The sequence below is a fragment of the Aulostomus chinensis genome, chromosome 18 (genome assembly GCF_037954235.1).
Source record: "Aulostomus chinensis isolate RoL2024-O1b breed Wild chromosome 18, RoL_Achi_v1.0, whole genome shotgun sequence".
NCBI lineage: Eukaryota > Metazoa > Chordata > Actinopteri > Syngnathiformes > Aulostomidae > Aulostomus > Aulostomus chinensis.
Genome location: NC_141337.1, coordinates 1527811 through 1546830, shown reverse-complemented (window position 1 = coordinate 1546830; position 19020 = coordinate 1527811). Strand labels below are relative to the sequence as shown.

The 19020-nt window shown below is 48.0% G+C and overlaps 1 protein-coding gene across 4 annotated transcripts; it reads right to left on the bottom strand.

The window, feature by feature from the left end:
- Nucleotides 1-155: 155 nt before the first annotated feature.
- Nucleotides 156-17534, bottom strand: fus (FUS RNA binding protein). Of its 4 annotated transcripts, none has more exons than XM_086186107.1 (15): nucleotides 17224-17490; nucleotides 16108-16132; nucleotides 15832-15998; nucleotides 15579-15753; nucleotides 15250-15467; nucleotides 14908-15088; nucleotides 11738-11772; nucleotides 7709-7750; nucleotides 7176-7285; nucleotides 6922-7051; nucleotides 3925-4026; nucleotides 3595-3718; nucleotides 3312-3409; nucleotides 2976-3111; nucleotides 156-1869 (listed from the first exon to the last, which is right to left on the bottom strand). In XM_086186107.1, the coding sequence occupies exons 1-15, from the start codon at nucleotides 17234-17236 to the stop codon at nucleotides 1830-1832; spliced, it is 1596 nt and encodes a 531-aa protein (XP_086042233.1). In that variant the 5' UTR covers nucleotides 17237-17490; the 3' UTR covers nucleotides 156-1829. The 4 variants fall into 4 exon arrangements, with proteins under 4 accessions (XP_086042233.1, XP_086042231.1, XP_086042232.1 ...); XM_086186108.1 differs by having other exon boundaries at nucleotides 157-1869; nucleotides 3925-4023; nucleotides 17224-17479; XM_086186105.1 differs by having other exon boundaries at nucleotides 15579-15998; nucleotides 17224-17534.
- Nucleotides 17535-19020: the final 1486 nt, after the last annotated feature.

Here is a 19020-nt window from a genome sequence, read left to right as displayed (position 1 = left end):
GATTCAAGTGCATCCAGCAGATATTTGGTTGTCGACTTGCTTTTCACCAGCTGGTTTGGTCAGTAACCAGAGACGAACCTTGCCAATGACCAACGTGTGAAAACCTCCAGTTACTTATTCTTATATTGTTTGTCTTGACATGATTGCACGTCTAGAAAAACCACAGAGTCACGCTTGGTTTTATTCACACTTTAATTTGAAAATCAGCTGCATGTTCACATCACAACACAAGTCGTTCGAAGCAAACAGAAAGAAATGGTAGAGTTGCAGCAGGTGGCTGACGAGGGTTCAGATCGGTCGCCGTCGGAGGGTTTTCCCGAATCGTGTCGATGGCGAGAAGACACCACGTTTGACGGCTGTGATGGTGAAATTTCTTCTCTTTCAAACTTCTTCACCGTGTCTTTGGTTCATGGGTCACCAGGATGTCGTGATGAGTCGTACCAGCGCAACTCGGGAGCAGGCGCCCGTCAGGGCTGCAACCCGGACACGTGCGTCTCCACCCAGATTAAAGGTCACGATCATCCATCAGGCCGTAAACCTGCCTGCTCGCCACTGACGCGGCGGCTCAAAGTTGAAATATCGATCACTTTTGACTTTTACGTCTACAGGAAAAGTGATACAAGGATTATTTTCCTTCACGCTCACAAAAATAAGTATTTCTTTGTGTCTTCACGGTTAAAGTCAGGGAATTCACATCAGGAACTCGGAAGATTTCCTGAAACGTCACTGACGTCTGTGATGATTTAATATTTGCACTTTTAAGAAGTTCTCACTCATTTTCAGGAGTAACCTACGGAATCCAGCAGTGGCCTCCAGGACCATCGAGTTTGAGGCCACAAGATATAATTTGTTCCCACAATTGAATCAAAGCATCCTGGACTCAAAGAATTACCTTGAGGGGACATGATGCATCTCATGGCCACAAAAAAACTAATTTAGAGAAAAAGTTATGACTTGTACCCTCAAAATAACCCAAGGGAAAGAACATCGAACCCCTGGGATTTCTTGCTGATTTACTCAATGATTTACACAGCTGTTTTTTTAACAAAATTGAGTGAATTGGTGAAGTGAAGCTCTGGTAACAACAAAAAAGACTTAACATACAATTAAACCAAAAAATAAAAACCTTTCAAAAGAAACCTGGAGTGTTTTGTAGGTGGAGAGATCATTGCATTTGTAAATGTAACAACTAGCAACAGTCCGCGTTGTGTGGCGGTGAGGATTAGATGGGAAAACCGACGCACACACCCACGCACGCACACGGAGCGTAGCGTGATGACCGTGTGAGGGGGCGGTGGTCCAACCGGCCAGGGACCAGAGTTGCTAACAGAACTCCCGACTGGCGGATGGAGCACGAACCGACTGAGACACTGACTGCTAGCTCATGCTAAGGAAGTTAGCATTTCCTTGTTCCTCGAACAGAAATCCAAACTCTCTGACCATGTGCTGTCCCCTGCTGCTTTGAAGCTCGTGAGATGGGCTGAGAATTGTTCCGTAAAAATGACTACAAAATTATACTTTGGATCATTTGTGAACAGATACATTGCACAAGCTAAACTCCTAAATAGCAGCGTTGCTATGGTGATGCACTAACTAATACTCATGTGGTGGGATGGCAGTGTAACAAAGTCTTTGAGGAAGAAAGGATGAAATCAGAGATTGTTGGTTCCTTCAGATGAGGCCTCACCTGGACCATTGACACACAAGTACCTGGGATGGTCACATTTTTCTAGTTGTATAAAGGTGAAGGTGTGGGTGGGGCATGTGTGGACAAATGTTCCTCTCTGGTCTTTGAACTGAAGTGGGACACTTTGTCCTTACAGGATGATTTAGTACGGACGGCCTCGCCGCTCCTGCCTGCGGTCGCCCCTGGAAGTAACACACACACACACACACACAAAACAATGGGTTGAAGTTGTGTGTTTGCACAGTTACTGAGTAACAACCTACGGATGTCACAGGACCACATAGAACCAACAGCACACAACCCCTGAAACACTGAACAGAGTCGGTCAAGGGTCCCGTGTCCCGGGTCGGTGACGCAGCTCCAAAACTCCTCAACAGGACAGTTTTACAAATCAGCATGAAGACGACCACCATAACTGACGATGACGATGCTTCGGTCAGTTTAGTAGCTGGACACTAATCTGTCTTCCTCGAACCTTGGAAGTCAGAACTGGTTATGATGTCACCAGTGAACCCAAGCAACAGACACTGAAGAGATGAAGGATGATGTTTGTGCTGCAATAAGATCTTTGAAAGACACACACACACACACACACACACACACACACACGGTCCTAATGAAGGGTTTGAGAGAATTTGTGGCATCCACCAAAAAGTAGTAAACTTTAGACTTGACCACCAAGTCCTAAAGAGAAGCGCCTCAAGTTCAGTAACGAACACGTTCCTTCCGCCATGGCCTGGGAGAAAACTCAAGCCTGATTGGCTGCTGCGTATTCGTTGACACCTGATATACACACACACCTCAAGCTGTTTCTCACACAGAATACCTGTGCAGATTACTGCTGACTCAGTGAGCTCTGATGAGGAATGTGTGAAGCATGAGTGAGCGTTTAGATGTCATCCCATGACTGCGTCTGCCGTCAGGATCCGTGATGCAGAACCTGCGACTGTCAGGTGCCAAGCTGGAGGACGAGATTGAGAATCTTCACACCTGAAAAATCACTAAACAAATGTTTCACGTGGCTTTGCTGCATTTTCAGGAGTGTCAAATGGCTCTGAAGTGGATCTGTTGGCCTTTTAAATGAATGTGCTGACTGTGTAACCATAGCAACAGGGAAGCCATCAACCCACCACGCTAACATCAACAACATCAGTGAGGGCAGCAGGCTTCCCGCAGCTGGAGGGAATATTTAGAGGATGATGTCATCTGCTCTGAACCCTGCGTGACCTTTCGAAAGCCACAAATTCTCACAAACCTGCACCTGGCGGGCAGTTTGAGTGTATCTGACCTTCCGTCCATCTTGACAGGGCCGTATCCCCCCCGGTCACCACCTCGTCCCCCTCTGAAGCTTCCACGGTCGCTGCCTCGCCCCCCTCTGAAGCCGCCTCGTTCAAACCCCCCTCTGCGCTCGCCACCGAAGCCTCCTGACAGGATGAGTGACAAGGTGAGAAAAGTGGTCATGTCTGATATACGTGACAGAGGGAAGACACAAGAGGTAGAGACGCCAGCAGCTGGTCTACAGCACTAAACCCTCTTCATCCGAAAACGAGACAAAACCTGTAAGACCAGAACCACCAGAGGTGAGGTCACAAAGATGAGAACAGAGAAACTCCAAGGGTCAGACCTCTTTCCATGGGGGACATCCCGCCGCCTTCGTCAGGTTTTGGCGCCTTGCATTGGTTACACTCGTTGCGCCAGGAGAAGTTCAGGTTGCCACAGTTTCTGGGGGGATGAAGCAGAACAGGAACCACAAATGTACCTTTCTTTCTTTTCTCTTGCACCAACATCCCAACACCATTTTATGAAGAACAAAGGGGTTTTCTGTGTGATGTCACATGAGGCCTGCTGGCTTCCTGTTGTCTCTCATCTCAGTGGATTCTTCATGGAGAAAGAACTGAAGGACTCACGGGTTGGAACACTTCCAGTCTCCTGCCCTCTGCTGACCTCCTCCTCCTCCTGCACCACCACCCCCGTTGGCTCCTGGAAAGCCTCCACCTCGACCGCCTCCAAATCCCCCGCGTCCCATCGGTCCTAAATAGACCAGAAACACCCGGGTCAGACCTTCTGTCCCTGTTGTAAGTTTTCACCTTAAAGAAGTGACATCAGGACTACAAGCGTCGGCATCCTAACGGCAGACTCAAGTCATTTCTTCATTGCGGTGTAACTGGATGATGAGACATGAGAACGAATCACATCACCTAACAAAGTATCAAAGCCCTCAAAACAAAGGTTTTCACCTCCGCGTCCTCGACCTCCTCTCATGCCACCTCGGCCCCCAAAGTCGGCTCTGCGGGTGGCGAAGGACACTTTGATGGGATTTCCATTGAAGTCCTTCCCTGCTGGGACAGACAAATGCTGAAGTTGTCAAGATGGTGAGGCCAGAAATGAGCATCTTAAACTCCAAAATCATAAAAGGAAATGAGGACAAGCGCTGAATTGGACCTGAAAACATGAAGCTGAATTAAATTGTTCTTCATACTTCCAACGTACCAAACCACCATCGATAAAACACTTCTTCTCTAACATTACTGTAGTCCACCAGGAAGTGATCATGTCAGGGGTGAGGTGTGTTTGTAGTCCACCAGGAAGTGATCATGTCAGGATGAGGTGTGTTCGTAGTCCACCAGGAAGTGATCATGTCAGGGGTGAGGTGTGTTTGTAGTCCACCAGGAAGTGATCATGTCAGGATGAGGTGTGTTTGTAGTCCACCAGGAAGTGATCATGTCAGGATGAGGTGTGTTCGTAGTCCACCAGGAAGTGATCATGTCAGGATGAGGTGTGTTTGTAGTCCACCAGGAAGTGATCATGTCAGGATGAGGTGTGTTTGTAGTCCACCAGGAAGTGATCATGTCAGGATGAGGTGTGTTTGTAGTCCACCAGGAAGTGATCATGTCAGGGGTGAGGTGTGTTCGTAGTCCACCAGGAAGTGATCATGTCAGGATGAGGTGTGTTCGTAGTCCACCAGGAAGTGATCATGTCAGGATGAGGTGTGTTTGTAGTCCACCAGGAAGTGATCATGTCAGGATGAGGTGTGTTTGTAGTCCACCAGGAAGTGATCATGTCAGGGGTGAGGTGTGTTCGTAGTCCACCAGGAAGTGATCATGTCAGGATGAGGTGTGTTTGTAGTCCACCAGGAAGTGATCATGTCAGGGGTGAGGTGTGTTCGTAGTCCACCAGGAAGTGATCATGTCAGGGGTGAGGAGTGTTTGTAGTCCAACAGGAAGTGATCATGTCAGGGAGGAGGAGTGTTTGTAGTCCACCAGGAAGTGATCATGTCAGGGGTGAGGAGTGTTTGTAGTCCAACAGGAAGTGATCATGTCAGGATGAGGTGTGTTTGTAGTCCACCAGGAAGTGATCATGTCAGGGGTGAGGTGTGTTCGTAGTCCACCAGGAAGTGATCATGTCAGGATGAGGTGTGTTTGTAGTCCACCAGGAAGTGATCATGTCAGGGGTGAGGTGTGTTCGTAGTCCACCAGGAAGTGATCATGTCAGGGGTGAGGTGTGTTCGTAGTCCACCAGGAAGTGATCATGTCAGGATGAGGTGTGTTTGTAGTCCACCAGGAAGTGATCATGTCAGGGGTGAGGTGTGTTCGTAGTCCACCAGGAAGTGATCATGTCAGGGGTGAGGTGTGTTCGTAGTCCACCAGGAAGTGATCATGTCAGGATGAGGTGTGTTCGTAGTCCACCAGGAAGTGATCATGTCAGGGGTGAGGTGTGTTTGTAGTCCACCAGGAAGTGATCATGTCAGGATGAGGTGTGTTTGTAGTCCACCAGGAAGTGATCATGTCAGGATGAGGTGTGTTCGTAGTCCACCAGGAAGTGATCATGTCAGGATGAGGTGTGTTTGTAGTCCACCAGGAAGTGATCATGTCAGGATGAGGTGTGTTTGTAGTCCACCAGGAAGAGATCATGTCAGGATGAGGTGTGTTTGTAGTCCACCAGGAAGTGATCATGTCAGGGGTGAGGTGTGTTCGTAGTCCACCAGGAAGTGATCATGTCAGGATGAGGTGTGTTCGTAGTCCACCAGGAAGTGATCATGTCAGGATGAGGTGTGTTTGTAGTCCACCAGGAAGTGATCATGTCAGGATGAGGTGTGTTTGTAGTCCACCAGGAAGTGATCATGTCAGGGGTGAGGTGTGTTCGTAGTCCACCAGGAAGTGATCATGTCAGGATGAGGTGTGTTTGTAGTCCACCAGGAAGTGATCATGTCAGGGGTGAGGTGTGTTCGTAGTCCACCAGGAAGTGATCATGTCAGGGGTGAGGAGTGTTTGTAGTCCAACAGGAAGTGATCATGTCAGGGAGGAGGAGTGTTTGTAGTCCACCAGGAAGTGATCATGTCAGGGGTGAGGAGTGTTTGTAGTCCAACAGGAAGTGATCATGTCAGGATGAGGTGTGTTTGTAGTCCACCAGGAAGTGATCATGTCAGGGGTGAGGTGTGTTCGTAGTCCACCAGGAAGTGATCATGTCAGGATGAGGTGTGTTTGTAGTCCACCAGGAAGTGATCATGTCAGGGGTGAGGTGTGTTCGTAGTCCACCAGGAAGTGATCATGTCAGGGGTGAGGTGTGTTCGTAGTCCACCAGGAAGTGATCATGTCAGGATGAGGTGTGTTTGTAGTCCACCAGGAAGTGATCATGTCAGGGGTGAGGTGTGTTCGTAGTCCACCAGGAAGTGATCATGTCAGGGGTGAGGTGTGTTCGTAGTCCACCAGGAAGTGATCATGTCAGGATGAGGTGTGTTTGTAGTCCACCAGGAAGTGATCATGTCAGGGGTGAGGTGTGTTCGTAGTCCACCAGGAAGTGATCATGTCAGGGGTGAGGTGTGTTCGTAGCCCACCAGGAAGTGATCATGTCAGGGGTGAGGAGTGTTTGTAGTCCACCAGGAAGTGATCATGTCAGGGGTGAGGTGTGTTTGTAGTCCACCAGGAAGTGATCATGTCAGGGGTGAGGTGTGTTCGTAGTCCACCAGGAAGTGATCATGTCAGGGGTGAGGAGTGTTTGTAGTCCACCAGGAAGTGATCATGTCAGGATGAGGTGTGTTTGTAGTCCACCAGGAAGTGATCATGTCAGGGGTGAGGTGTGTTCGTAGTCCACCAGGAACTGGTCATCTCCTGGTCCAACATCCTCCAGTTTGATGTTTACTGGTGGATCCCATGTAGAACTGAACCTACTGATATATCTTAGCAATGAGAAGTTTGTGCCACTACATGGAGCCCACACTATGCCACCACACCCACCATCAAACCAGTCGATGGCGGCCTTAGCTGAGGGGGGGTCATCGAAAGAGACGGTGGCCTCCCCCTTCAGTTTGCCCGTCTCTCTGTCAGTATACAGGTTGATCATGGGCAGGCCCGTCTTCTTGTTGACCTGGAGGATGGACAGAGGGACAGATTCAGTGACTCAACTTTAATACTAAAAACGCTGAACGAAGAGATTGGATGGAGGTTTGTGTTTGTGGCGTCATCGTTGCTGATGGCTGACTGAGTCGTACCTTAATAATCCCAATCTGTTTAAAAAAGTCGGCCACTGACTCCACGGTGTAGTCGTCTCCAAGGCCCTGGACAAAGATGGTGTTATTGTCGGAGTTGTCCTGGTCTGGCACTGTTGGAAGAGGAGAAGAGTCATGAAGAGACACTGAGAACCCACACACAGCATTCATAGCTTAAAATCTTCATAGTTAGACAACAGACATTTCTGGTTTGTCACTTGAGGCCAATGTGACAGGGACCACCGAGGCCACAATTCTGAGGATCCCGCTAGAGCAGGGGAGGGCAACCCTGTGCCATGGAGGGCCGTGTGTGTGCAGGTTTTCCTTCCAACCAAACTAACAGGTGATTCCACTGATGAACACTCCTCTGTGGCTGAAGGAGAGTTCATCAGTGGAATCACCTGTTAGTCTCTGGGTCTCTGGTAACGGTGCCAACTGTTACAACTGTCTTCATTGGTATTAACATGCACCACCGTATGCTTGGATAGTTTTCTTGCTACTCCTGCCACTAGCAGGGTAAAAAATAAGGCACTTACTGAAGCCATGTCCTCCATGGCCGTGTCCCAGGTCTCTGGGTCCTTGAGAGGACAGAAGAGCAGATATCAGTGGTGTAAAAGAACCGATGGTGAACTACACATGAACATGGTGTAAATGATCCTCCTACTTCTCACCACAATCTGCAGTGTTTAGCATGACAGCTAAATCACACCACCACACTTATTTTACCATCCAGTGGAAACACACGACTGTTCACACACTTGGTTTTGTGCACTGTACCAACCCACAACCGTCTTTGAACCAACTAGTATTTGTTTTTGGTTTGATATTCAGTCAACAGAGACACTTCCTGGATTGTTACTGCAGTAAACCAACCATCCATCATTGTTACTGCAGTAAACCAACCATCCATCATTGTTACTGCAGTAAACCAACCACCCATCATTGTTACTGTAGTAAACCAACCACCCATCATTGTTACTGCAGTAAACCAACCATCCATCATTGTTACTGCAGTAAACCAACCACCCATCATTGTTACTGCAGTAAACCAACCATCCATCATTGTTACTGTAGTAAACCAACCACCCATCATTGTTACTGTAGTAAACCAACCACCCATCATTGTTACTGTAGTAAACCAACCACCCATCATTGTTACTGCAGTAAACCAACCATCCATCATTGTTACTGCAGTAAACCAACCATCCATCATTGTTACTGCAGTAAACCAACCATCCATCATTGTTACTGTAGTAAACCAACCACCCATCATTGTTACTGCAGTAAACCAACCATCCATCATTGTTACTGCAGTAAACCAACCACCCATCATTGTTACTGCAGTAAACCAACCATCCATCATTGTTACTGTAGTAAACCAACCATCCATCATTGTTACTGTAGTAAACCAACCATCCATCATTGTTACTGCAGTAAACCAACCATCCATCATTGTTACTGCAGTAAACCAACCATCCATCATTGTTACTGCAGTAAACCAACCATCCATCATTGTTACTGCAGTAAACCAACCATCCATCATTGTTACTGTAGTAAACCAACCACCCATCATTGTTACTGTAGTAAACCAACCACCCATCATTGTTACTGTAGTAAACCAACCATCCATCATTGTTACTGCAGTAAACCAACCATCCATCATTGTTACTGCAGTAAACCAACCACCCATCATTGTTACTGCAGTAAACCAACCACCCATCATTGTTACTGCAGTAAACCAACCACCCATCATTGTTACTGCAGTAAACCAACCATCCATCATTGTTACTGTAGTAAACCAACCATCCATCATTGTTACTGCAGTAAACCAACCACCCATCATTGTTACTGCAGTAAACCAACCATCCATCATTGTTACTGCAGTAAACCAACCACCCATCATTGTTACTGTAGTAAACCAACCATCCATCATTGTTACTGTAGTAAACCAACCACCCATCATTGTTACTGTAGTAAACCAACCACCCATCATTGTTACTGCAGTAAACCAACCATCCATCATTGTTACTGCAGTAAACCAACCACCCATCATTGTTACTGCAGTAAACCAACCATCCATCATTGTTACTGCAGTAAACCAACCATCCATCATTGTTACTGCAGTAAACCAACCACCCATCATTGTTACTGCAGTAAACTAACCATCCATCATTGTTACTGCAGTAAACCAACCACCCATCATTGTTACTGCAGTAAACCAACCACCCATCATTGTTACTGCAGTAAACCAACTACGGTTCAAGTGCAAACAACTTCTCAGCCTACAGGTTGCAGCATATTTGAGTCACCAGTTGGCGCAGTGTTGTTCAATGGTTTGTTAGTTGTGGTTTCACACAGGTTCCCAGCGTTTGTGTTGTTGTCACACCTTGTTGGCTGGATGGAGTGTGTCACCTTTGTCAGTGCTGTAGTCACGCATTTGATTGTTTCTGTGGACATTTGACTGGAACAGCTTGACCCGGAAAGGAGAGACAGCATTCTTTTCAACACACTTGTTGTCATCAGACGCTGCAGCCCAACCTTCCCAGCACTTTATTTCCACTGCTTTCATAACGAATGTTTCCAATCAGGAAAAAAGTGTTTTCAGCAATGATTCATCTTGACACACAGAGACTTCAGCAAGAGGACCAGGAAGCAAACTTCCCTGAGGAACCGGTTGATGACTCATGATGGTTCCAACAGAGCCAACCTGACCATGAAACCTCTGTCACTTAGTGTTCAGCAAAAACCTCCACCTCAGCTTATCAGAGCCATCATCAGTTGGCGCCTCCCTGGGGGCTTCTTGCTTTCATTCACATCCACCAAACTTCAAGTATGTGAATGCGTTTTTTTAATGTACTTGCGTGAGGGTAAAGTTTGACTTTGAGGGAAAAGGTGGTGAACAAGGAATTGGAAACAATCAAAGCTTGCACTCTGAATTCTCAGCTTGGAATCTTGTGTAACTTTCAGCAGAAACTGTGGAATTTAGTGTCTGTTGGCAAGATAACGTACAACTAGCAGGCTGGTTTTCACTGCAGGGGAAAAGAAGAATTCAAAAACTCCCTTTCTGAAAACGCTGGTGTTGGCGGAGCTGAAATGACTTCATGAATTCCCACTGTCAAGTTTCAGCTTCATTAGTTCTCTCTCTCAGACTCCCCCCCCCCCCCCCCCACTGTGAGGGTAAATGAGTTGTTATTGTTGCCGACGACCTGCGTTGCTTTCAAGTGTTGTTGCTCAAACACGAAACCCAGAACTCAACAGGTGCAGCGTTTCCACTCAAAGTTAAAGGACTTGGACACGTCCAACTTGAACCAACCCAGTTTCTACATTTTTAATCAGATTTGGGGATCCAAACTATCTGGAATCAGATCAGGTTCTGATGACATCATGTCGCCGTGGTAGAGATCTGAACTCTCAGATTGTCCTCTCGTACTAAAAATAATCTCCATTGTTGCCGTCACTGTTCCGGTTTTAACAAAACTATGTGGTCGAGTTTGGGACCTCCAACGGAGACTTTCACAACTTTCACCACATATTTCATTTGCTAGCCTGGAGGTAAACTTGTGGGGTCCATTTATAAGCTGCATCTCATCACAAGAACCTGTGAGGTTTTCAAAAGTAGAACTTCTGTGTAAAGTGTTGCAATATAAATATGACACGTATCCTACTGTCAACCCTGACACACAGCTGCCTCTCAGCCTGATTGGCATCGTTCTGGAACAAGGAAGGAACAACGCTCAGCGTCACTGCCAACACTCGTCGCAAACTCACAAAGTTGAGCTTTGGCGGTGAATGATGTCAGAGCAGCTGTGAGCAAACTTGACCCTAAATAAGCATTTGAGTTATCGAGCAAATCATAAACAGTCCATAGGGTGTAGCCACCCTTGTTAATTGTGTAATTGTTATTATTAAGCTTTAGAGAGCCTGTCCCATTACTCTCCACCCACGATGTGGGCAAACCTTCTGCTTATAGAACAATGACCACATCTCAAATTTCTGGTAAAAACTGCAGTTTCCCACAACTGCAAGAAAACCAGTTTTTACTCTCCAGCTCTGACAAGTGGAGCTGGACCTCCCCTGGACAGGTCTCACAGCCGCCCTTCACTAGCACCTGGTCTGAGGTCTAGAGTGACTGATCATGAGCAGGAGCACACGCCACCTGCAGGTCACAGCAGCAACATGAACGCTCAGTTTCTCCAGCCTGCAGGCGGCAGGTTTGATAGTCAGAAACCTCCATCACCTGGAGACCCCACAGGCAGGAGGAAGAACGATGACCCCTGTTGGTCACCGACAGCACGTGCACTCGCGTTCTCGCCCCGCAGGTTCAACCATCTGAGCTACAGACGAGTGACAGGCAGTTTGACCTCCTTTGTCATATTCGTGTTCCCCACAGCTGACGGCCTCCACACACCAACATGACCACAATTTCTCTACTGTTTAGATAAAGTAGTTTATCAAAGTCACACACAATCACATGACAACGTTCAGTCTTCGTCATGCTTTAAGCCTCCTTTTAGCTTCGACTCTTTATACTCAAACCTTTCTGCTGGAAGAGTTTTGTCACTTACCACCAAATTTATTGAATCCTCCACGATCGCCCATTCTGATGAAGAGGAAGAGAAAAAACGACACGCATTGAAGGCTGGTGCTGACAGCGGTTTCTCTCGTGGGTTGTAGGTAAGCTCCCTTGGCTCAGTCCCTCGGTAACCCCCCCACCCCCCACCCCTTCAAGTCTTGCTCTGGGTCTTGAAGACACATCGAGGACTTTGGTCTTTATGGAATATTTGCTGACATGCAGATGGATCTGTTGAACCAAGTCTCAGTGACTTGTACTCACCCCGAGTTATTTCATGGCAGAAACTGTGTTGATAAACCACCCAACATTAACACCTCTGACCCCGGACAGGTGGTGGTATTTGTTCTAACCTTTACTCTTAAACTGCAGCGAACCCACTGAGGCCTTCTGAGGGTTTCCTAACATCCTCCCACATTATTTTTTCATGATTCTTCCAGACAATCAACTATCTTCCAAATCCAGCCTGGAGGGAGGATACGAGCCTAGGAGAAGATTCACAGATTGATTAAAGCAGTTTATGACACATGGAGGGCTGGTTGGGAAGGAGGTGGGAACAGGTGACAAAGCAGGTGATGGTGATGTCTGGCAGTGTGTTGACGTGGGCAGTCACTCGTTCACTGACTGGCAACTTCCTCTGAACGAACGACTGAACCCAAAGATGCGTCCGATGAGAGTTGGTACTTTTCTTGCTCTCAGTCCCTTGACTGACCCTGTTAGCTACGTCTCGGTTCAGAGGCTGCATCCTACCAGAGATGCTCCAAGTATTTCCTTGCTAGTTCAACTCAAGTCTCTCACTCTTTTCCCTCCTTCTCTCCAAATTTTGCCGTAATGCCAATACTGCGATGATGTCTTTCAGTTCAGCATCGGCCAGCAGGTGGCAGTATGTGGAGATGGACAAATTAGAGTCCTGGTAACAGCAGCACTTATCTGATTAACTCTCACCTCCCAGAAGGCTTGTGGCAAGCTAACGTATAGCTGACGCAGCTGCGCTAACGTGAGACGCATGGGTTCCCCTCCACCGAGTGCCTGACCTACGCAGACACGTTCTCAGCTGACACAAGTCTGATGAACTCAGTCTAGTGACCTTTATTTTGAGATCACGAATGTTGCGTGTAGCAGTTATTTTCTTAGGGTGAAGTTTGCATCGCCAAAAATGACAGAAAACCAGCACAGGTGTGCTGCTGCTGCAGGCCATGGTTTTCCTGCTGTGGTATCTGTGGCCACGCCCACCCATGAATGCATGAGGATACACATGAAGGGAGGGAACGCCATTCAGCTCGTCACTGACAGTAGAAGTTTTACATTTGTGTTGAGGATGTTTCAGGTGTTACTTCCATGCTCATGTGACTAAATGCTGACTTGTCCCTCCAATAACTGGAGGGAGCGAACAAACTTTGGTGATTTGGAGGACAGGCAGTCCCTCCATCATAACAAGACACATTTTAGGAACCACACGGGTCAAAATAGCGTGCATCTGCACTCATTGAAGGTTCCTGACCCACGCTGATCCCTGAAGACCTTAAATGAATGAGTCCAACCACCAAACCCATGATGATGACGTCATCCTCTGCATTTGCCCCATTTACACACCGACTGGTGGCGTGAAACTCCACGCGGTGCTGGACAGGAAACCACGCTGGGGTCAAAGGTCCTGTGGCATCACACTTTTCTGTCATTTAAACACATGATTTTCCATATTTAGTCCAGTGGTGTGACGCCAAGTCGCTGTTCTCAGGTTCATGTGTTACATCCAGTCTCAGGGTGTCACGTAGTGATGATGACGATGATGATGATTTTAGCACATTCTGACTAAATTAATCATCATTAATAATTATTTGTAAAAAACAACAACAAACAGACCAAAAAGAGTGAGTGAAGATTTGATTCACACATTGGAAGAGTTTCCTCGGTGCCAAACGGAGCAGGAGAACACTGGTCGGGTCAGTGACCGTTAACGTGCTCATTAACTCTCCTGAAAGGGTTTATCAGTTTTACCACGATGACATTAGCTGAGATTTGTTGAAATACGGTGAAGGTGGAAGGGTTGTGGTGGACAGACGGGGAACAGAGTCCTTGAGAGGAGCAATGATAACCAGGCAGTCTAGGTGTCAGCTTCAGGCTCATTTCAGAAACAGAAAGCGATCAGCTGTTGATCTACGTGACATCAAGCAGACACTGAAATGTTGCCAGAATTGGAGTGAATCCTGTTGAACTTGTGTTTTGTGAGGTCAGTGACCTTTGACCACCAAAATCTAATCAGTTCTTCTTTGAGATCAATTGAACATTTGATTGCAGCAAATTTCTTGACAAAAATCCCTCCAGGCGGAGGAACAGAGACTCCCAGAAGCCTCCCACAGGTGTGCTGCTGGTTTGACCTCATGATAGGACGGCGAAGTTTGGTGTCTGACTGCTGCTGAGAGGCAGAGCTCTGCTTCAGTGACTGAGAAAACATTAAAATGTGTTTCTAATTGAAATTTATCAATATTTTAACCCCAAACAACTCTGAATCTAGAAACAAGAAAATATTTCACACCTCAGTAAATTCAACGATGATCGGGTTCTAGGTTTGAGAGATGGTCAGAGCCATGACGGCACCACCAAAGTTTCTCACCACACTTCTACTGCGCGCTGACATCATCAACTTGTGATCAAAGCAACGAGTGAAAGAAGTTCAGCTACACAAAGACTGGCTGCTTGAGTATGAGCGTTCACACTGAGCATGCTCTGTGGGCAGGACAGGCTACTTCTGGTTAGCCCTCTGCTTGAATGGATGTGAAGGTGGATAATCAATTTAATCATGCAGCTCTAAATGACTTCTTCAATGTTAGCAGATCAAATCCTGATCGTGAAAGGAGACATTTTGTCGTAGTTACGAGATGCTCAGCAAAGCAGATCAGAGCTGAAATGTGCTGCATCAGCCCCCTCTAGTGGACACAGACGGCAGGAAACGGCAGACAGGCTGAATGGTTTCATGGTTTCATGGAGTTTATAACGTTTATGCTCTCATCACTGGAACTTTCCCTCAAAAAGTGAGGGTACACAAACGCCTGGCTGTGCCTTCAGAATCAGGAACAGCATCTCTCTCTTCAGATGTAGCCACAGGTGTGAAACCCTAAATGACATCACTGACATCAACAGGTCATGTGACAATGAAACACTTACCCTCCTCTTCCTCTCTGTGCACCTCGGCCGCCTCGGTCAAAGCCGCGATCATATCCACCTCCACCGCGGCCTCCAAATGGACCCCCACGACCCCTCCCACCACGCCCGTCCTGGCTGCTGTAACCTCCGTCTGAACTGCCGTATCCTCCTCCACCCAAAGGTGGGCTGTCGTCTCCGTATCCTGAGTGAGGGTGAAGTTCAACTTTATTTAACATGTGCCAGTTTTGCCTTCTCGACTGATTTCTCAGTGAATCATTTCAAACCTGAGCTCATGTCAGGACCTTCACTCATTTAACCAATAATAACATGTCTGATGCATAGAAAGCTCCACCCACAGCTCACCTCCACCTCCATACTGGCTCTGCTGACTGTAGCTCTGTGGAGGGGGGGAGCTGTAGCTGGGGGGCTGGCTGTAGTGGCCTCCTCCGTGCTGGGATGGCGGTGGGCTACCACTGCCCCCATATCCACCAGTCTGACCTCCACCACTCCCATAGCCTCCTCCGGCTCCTCCACCACTCAGCGGCTGGTTGTAACAAGAAGCTGGCGAGCCGCCTTCGTAGCTGCAGATGAAGACAAACAATCAGCACCGGCAGAACTGGCGTTAGGTTCTGAGTTGAGCAGCTATGTTGTTCTGTCTGGCCAACTGAGCGGAGGGATGGGTGGCGTCCTACCCTGCAGACGATGAGGACGGAGGCGGCTGCTGGCTGTAGCCAGAAAAAGACGACTGCTGGTTGTAGCTGCCACCGGAGGCCTGGCTGGCGCTGCTGTAGCCTCCAGAGCTGTAGGACTGACTGGAGTGATTATATCCACCTCCACCCTGGTTGGAGGGCAGAGAGCCGTATCCTCCTGGGGACGAGGAGGGGGACAGAGACCCACTCACCCACTGTGTGACTGAAGGGGTAGTGCTGGACGGTCGGGGTCTACCTGACGGAGGTTGGCCGTAGCTGCCGTAGCCTCCCTGGTTGTAGGAGCCAGGGCTGCTGTCAGAGCTCTGGTTGTAACCTCCATAACCCTGCTGGCTGTAGCTCTGGCTCGCCGACTGACCGTAGCCCTGGCCGCCGCCGCCCCCTCCTCCACCGTACGACCCGTACCTGCCGCAGGAGAAATAAACGCTCAAACACAGAGTCCCACCCTCAGCTCAAGAAACCTGATGAGTTCATGATTTGTGTTTCATCTCATGACTGAGCTGCCATTACTGACCCTGGGGCGGACGGCGGGGAGTAGTCTGGAAAACAAGCGAAGATAAAGGTGTTGTTAGCTGCCATCAAGGAGTTCATTGAGCTTCATGACCGCGAAATCCCAGAAACACAGCAGAAATCCAACGATGGTCACACAACTGTGAGCTGGAGCCGCATCGATGACATCACGCCTGATAAGTCGGTCACTTTTGTTTTATCAACGCTGCCATGATTTTCCGACCGTTGCTCATGACATCATAACAGGGCCATGAGGTCATGTGACTGCTCCAGAGAAAAGCCAGGAGGACAAGGAACATGCAGTTTGGTCAAGCATGTTCACATAAAACCTTTGGCCTCCGTCTCCCCACTGATCAGATCCTGAACATCCCTCGGTGAGAGCGCAGGATATTTTTCGCCCTGACCGATGAAACATTGGATGAGCAGAATCGATAATGCATCGATTCCCCCCTCCAGCAGGCAGCAGCACATACCTCCCCCCTGATTGACGCTTTTGACTGACGGCAACAAGTTCATTCAGTTTGGACCGTTTATGCAGGTGAGCACCCGGTTTGGCGGCGAGTGTAAACGAACCGATTCACGAACAGAAGCAGGAGCTCGAGTCACTCCGGGGTCCGCGGGCGGACTTCTGTCTCTTCTCCTTCTGATGTCTCCACTCCTCCCTCGCAGGACCCCCGCCAGCCTCGGGTTGGGTTCGCCGCTCCGGCAGCAGGTCCTCTTCTTCATACTCGGTCACTGCCAAACACTTTTCTATCTCAACCGAACCGAACCCACAGTCAGTCAACCACAACCGGGTCAGCAGCGCGAGCTCACGGCCGTTACAGGGGATCCCTGCTAGCAAGCTGGTCTGAGCTAAATTGTCGGTTAGCTAACCGACACACGTCGCGAGCGTTTTTTTTTTAAGGGAGAGATAATTACGTCATGCTGGTAGATGACCCTTTAAACAGAGCTACAGCTAATTAGGTGGTTAGTTAGCTGGTTATTATTGGCTAACACGACTGAGTGTGTATGAATCGGCGTCTGTCGTTACCCCGCCGGCGGAGACGGCTCCATCAGGACCGGTCTGAGTCTAAACGGTACAAACCGTGACACCAGGGCGATGAATGCTCGTGACTCTTACCGTTAGACGCCATTTCGACGGACGAGAAGGCGACAACTCAACCTGTGAGTCGGCTGTTGACAGGTGACGCGGATCAATACCGGGATGGAAACCGGGTCACACGCTGCAGTTCCCCCTTCCGCCACAGGGGGTGGCATGGCTGGACGGTTGAAAACAACTTCAGGTCACAGATACGCACTTAGAAGGTGTAGAACGCGAGTAAACTCAGGAGAATACTTGTTAATTTTCATCAGGCATCGGATATTCTATTAGTATGTATATATTGTGTTGCCATTGTAACAGCACCATTGTATTTGTTACCATGACGATGCCTGGAAATGTCTGAAGGGGATCCCTCCTCAACTGAATGAAAATCACAGCAAACTGCAAATATTTCACTTTTAAATACTGCTTCGTAGTTCTTGTCTCTCACTTTGTGTGTACCATTTCATTATTGACACTGTTGATTACAAGTGTATACAGGCCTTTTATTTTAGCAGCACTGCACCAACTCCTTTTTAAACTGGTATTGAACTGACATGTCGACGTGATTATTCACGACTTTGCAGTTCCCTCATGAGGCCACTGGAGGGCACTCGATAGGCCTGCATGACCTCTGGTCACAGCACATTGTTGTCATTCATACATGCTAATTACGCCAAAACTCTGCATAAATGTCATAGCTTTAAGTAAAGTGGTATATTTTATATTAGGTCAACTTCAAGGTGACAGGTTTCCTGCTGATTTATTGAGTTCCATTTAAACCTTTTAACAAATTTCAGCAAGCAAAATTTACCTTCATCACTGAGGGTTTCCTGAAAAACCTGAAATTAAAAGTATGAAGGAGCTTACAGAGGTCATTAAAGTTCATCAGGGGAAACAAGAAGCCTGAAGCTTAGTGGTGGTGACCTTGAAGTAATAGCACTGCTAACGTAGCATCCAGGCTTCCAGCATCATCAGAGGGTTCATTAGTGAAGATGATCTTGATGAACTGAACCTGGAAGATCATCAACTTCTGTTCACCAGAGCTGATTTACTGGTTCAATCACATGGAGCGGTCCTATTGGCTGCTGGGGGAGGAACCAGGAGATGACCACTTCCTGTTGGACTACAAACATGCCTCACCCCTGCAATGCTTAATTGACATTACTGTTAAGAGGCCTCCATTATCTGAAACCAGGGCTGCGTCCGAGTACCAACCTACGTCCTACCGATACAGCCTAAACACGGCGGCACCATTCAGACACCCTAGAAGATTGGTGGTGAAGCACGACCTCTGCTGGCAGAGCACAGATACCGCAAATAGGTAGACAGCACCAACGAAAGCCCCACCTGCTGGCCTGACTGTGGTACTGCACTCCACTCTGAGCACCTGTCACTCATTCTCTATTAAGCACATGAACGCACCTTTAGTCATCAACGACTATAAATGTTGGTGTTCATCAGAATGGGAGACTGTTGGTGGCACAAACTTGGCTTGCAGGTCCACAAGTTTTTAGGGGAAGAAGAAGAAGTCCGCGGTGCATTGTGGGCCATAGGTTGCTCCGCAGGATGCACCTGAACCGACCAACAATGTGGGCGTGTTTAGGCTGGAATTTAGGTTGAAGTAGGTCGCTACTCACACCAGTTGTGGTTTCGGACAGCCTGCGACCTGCTCTGAGACCTACCATCAGACCTACTTGGCGATTCGGACGCAGCCCAGGTTCGGGTAATGGCGCTTCAGTAGGAAAGGTCACTGCTACAGGAAGCGTTTCCTGGTCAAGTGTTCTTGATGCTCCACCTCCTGGGTTCCTATTGTGGGGAACCTTGGTGAACATA

Bases quoted from the DNA above. Each gene is read 5' to 3' on its own strand.
- fus (XM_086186105.1), bottom strand. The intron at 7,052-7,175 runs GTACGACTCAGT...TCCATCCTCCAG, and splicing joins AACAGATTGGGATTATTAAG to GTCAACAAGAAGACGGGCCT. The intron at 4,027-6,921 runs GTGGGTGTGGTG...TGTCTGTCCCAG, and splicing joins CGCCATCGACTGGTTTGATG to CAGGGAAGGACTTCAATGGA.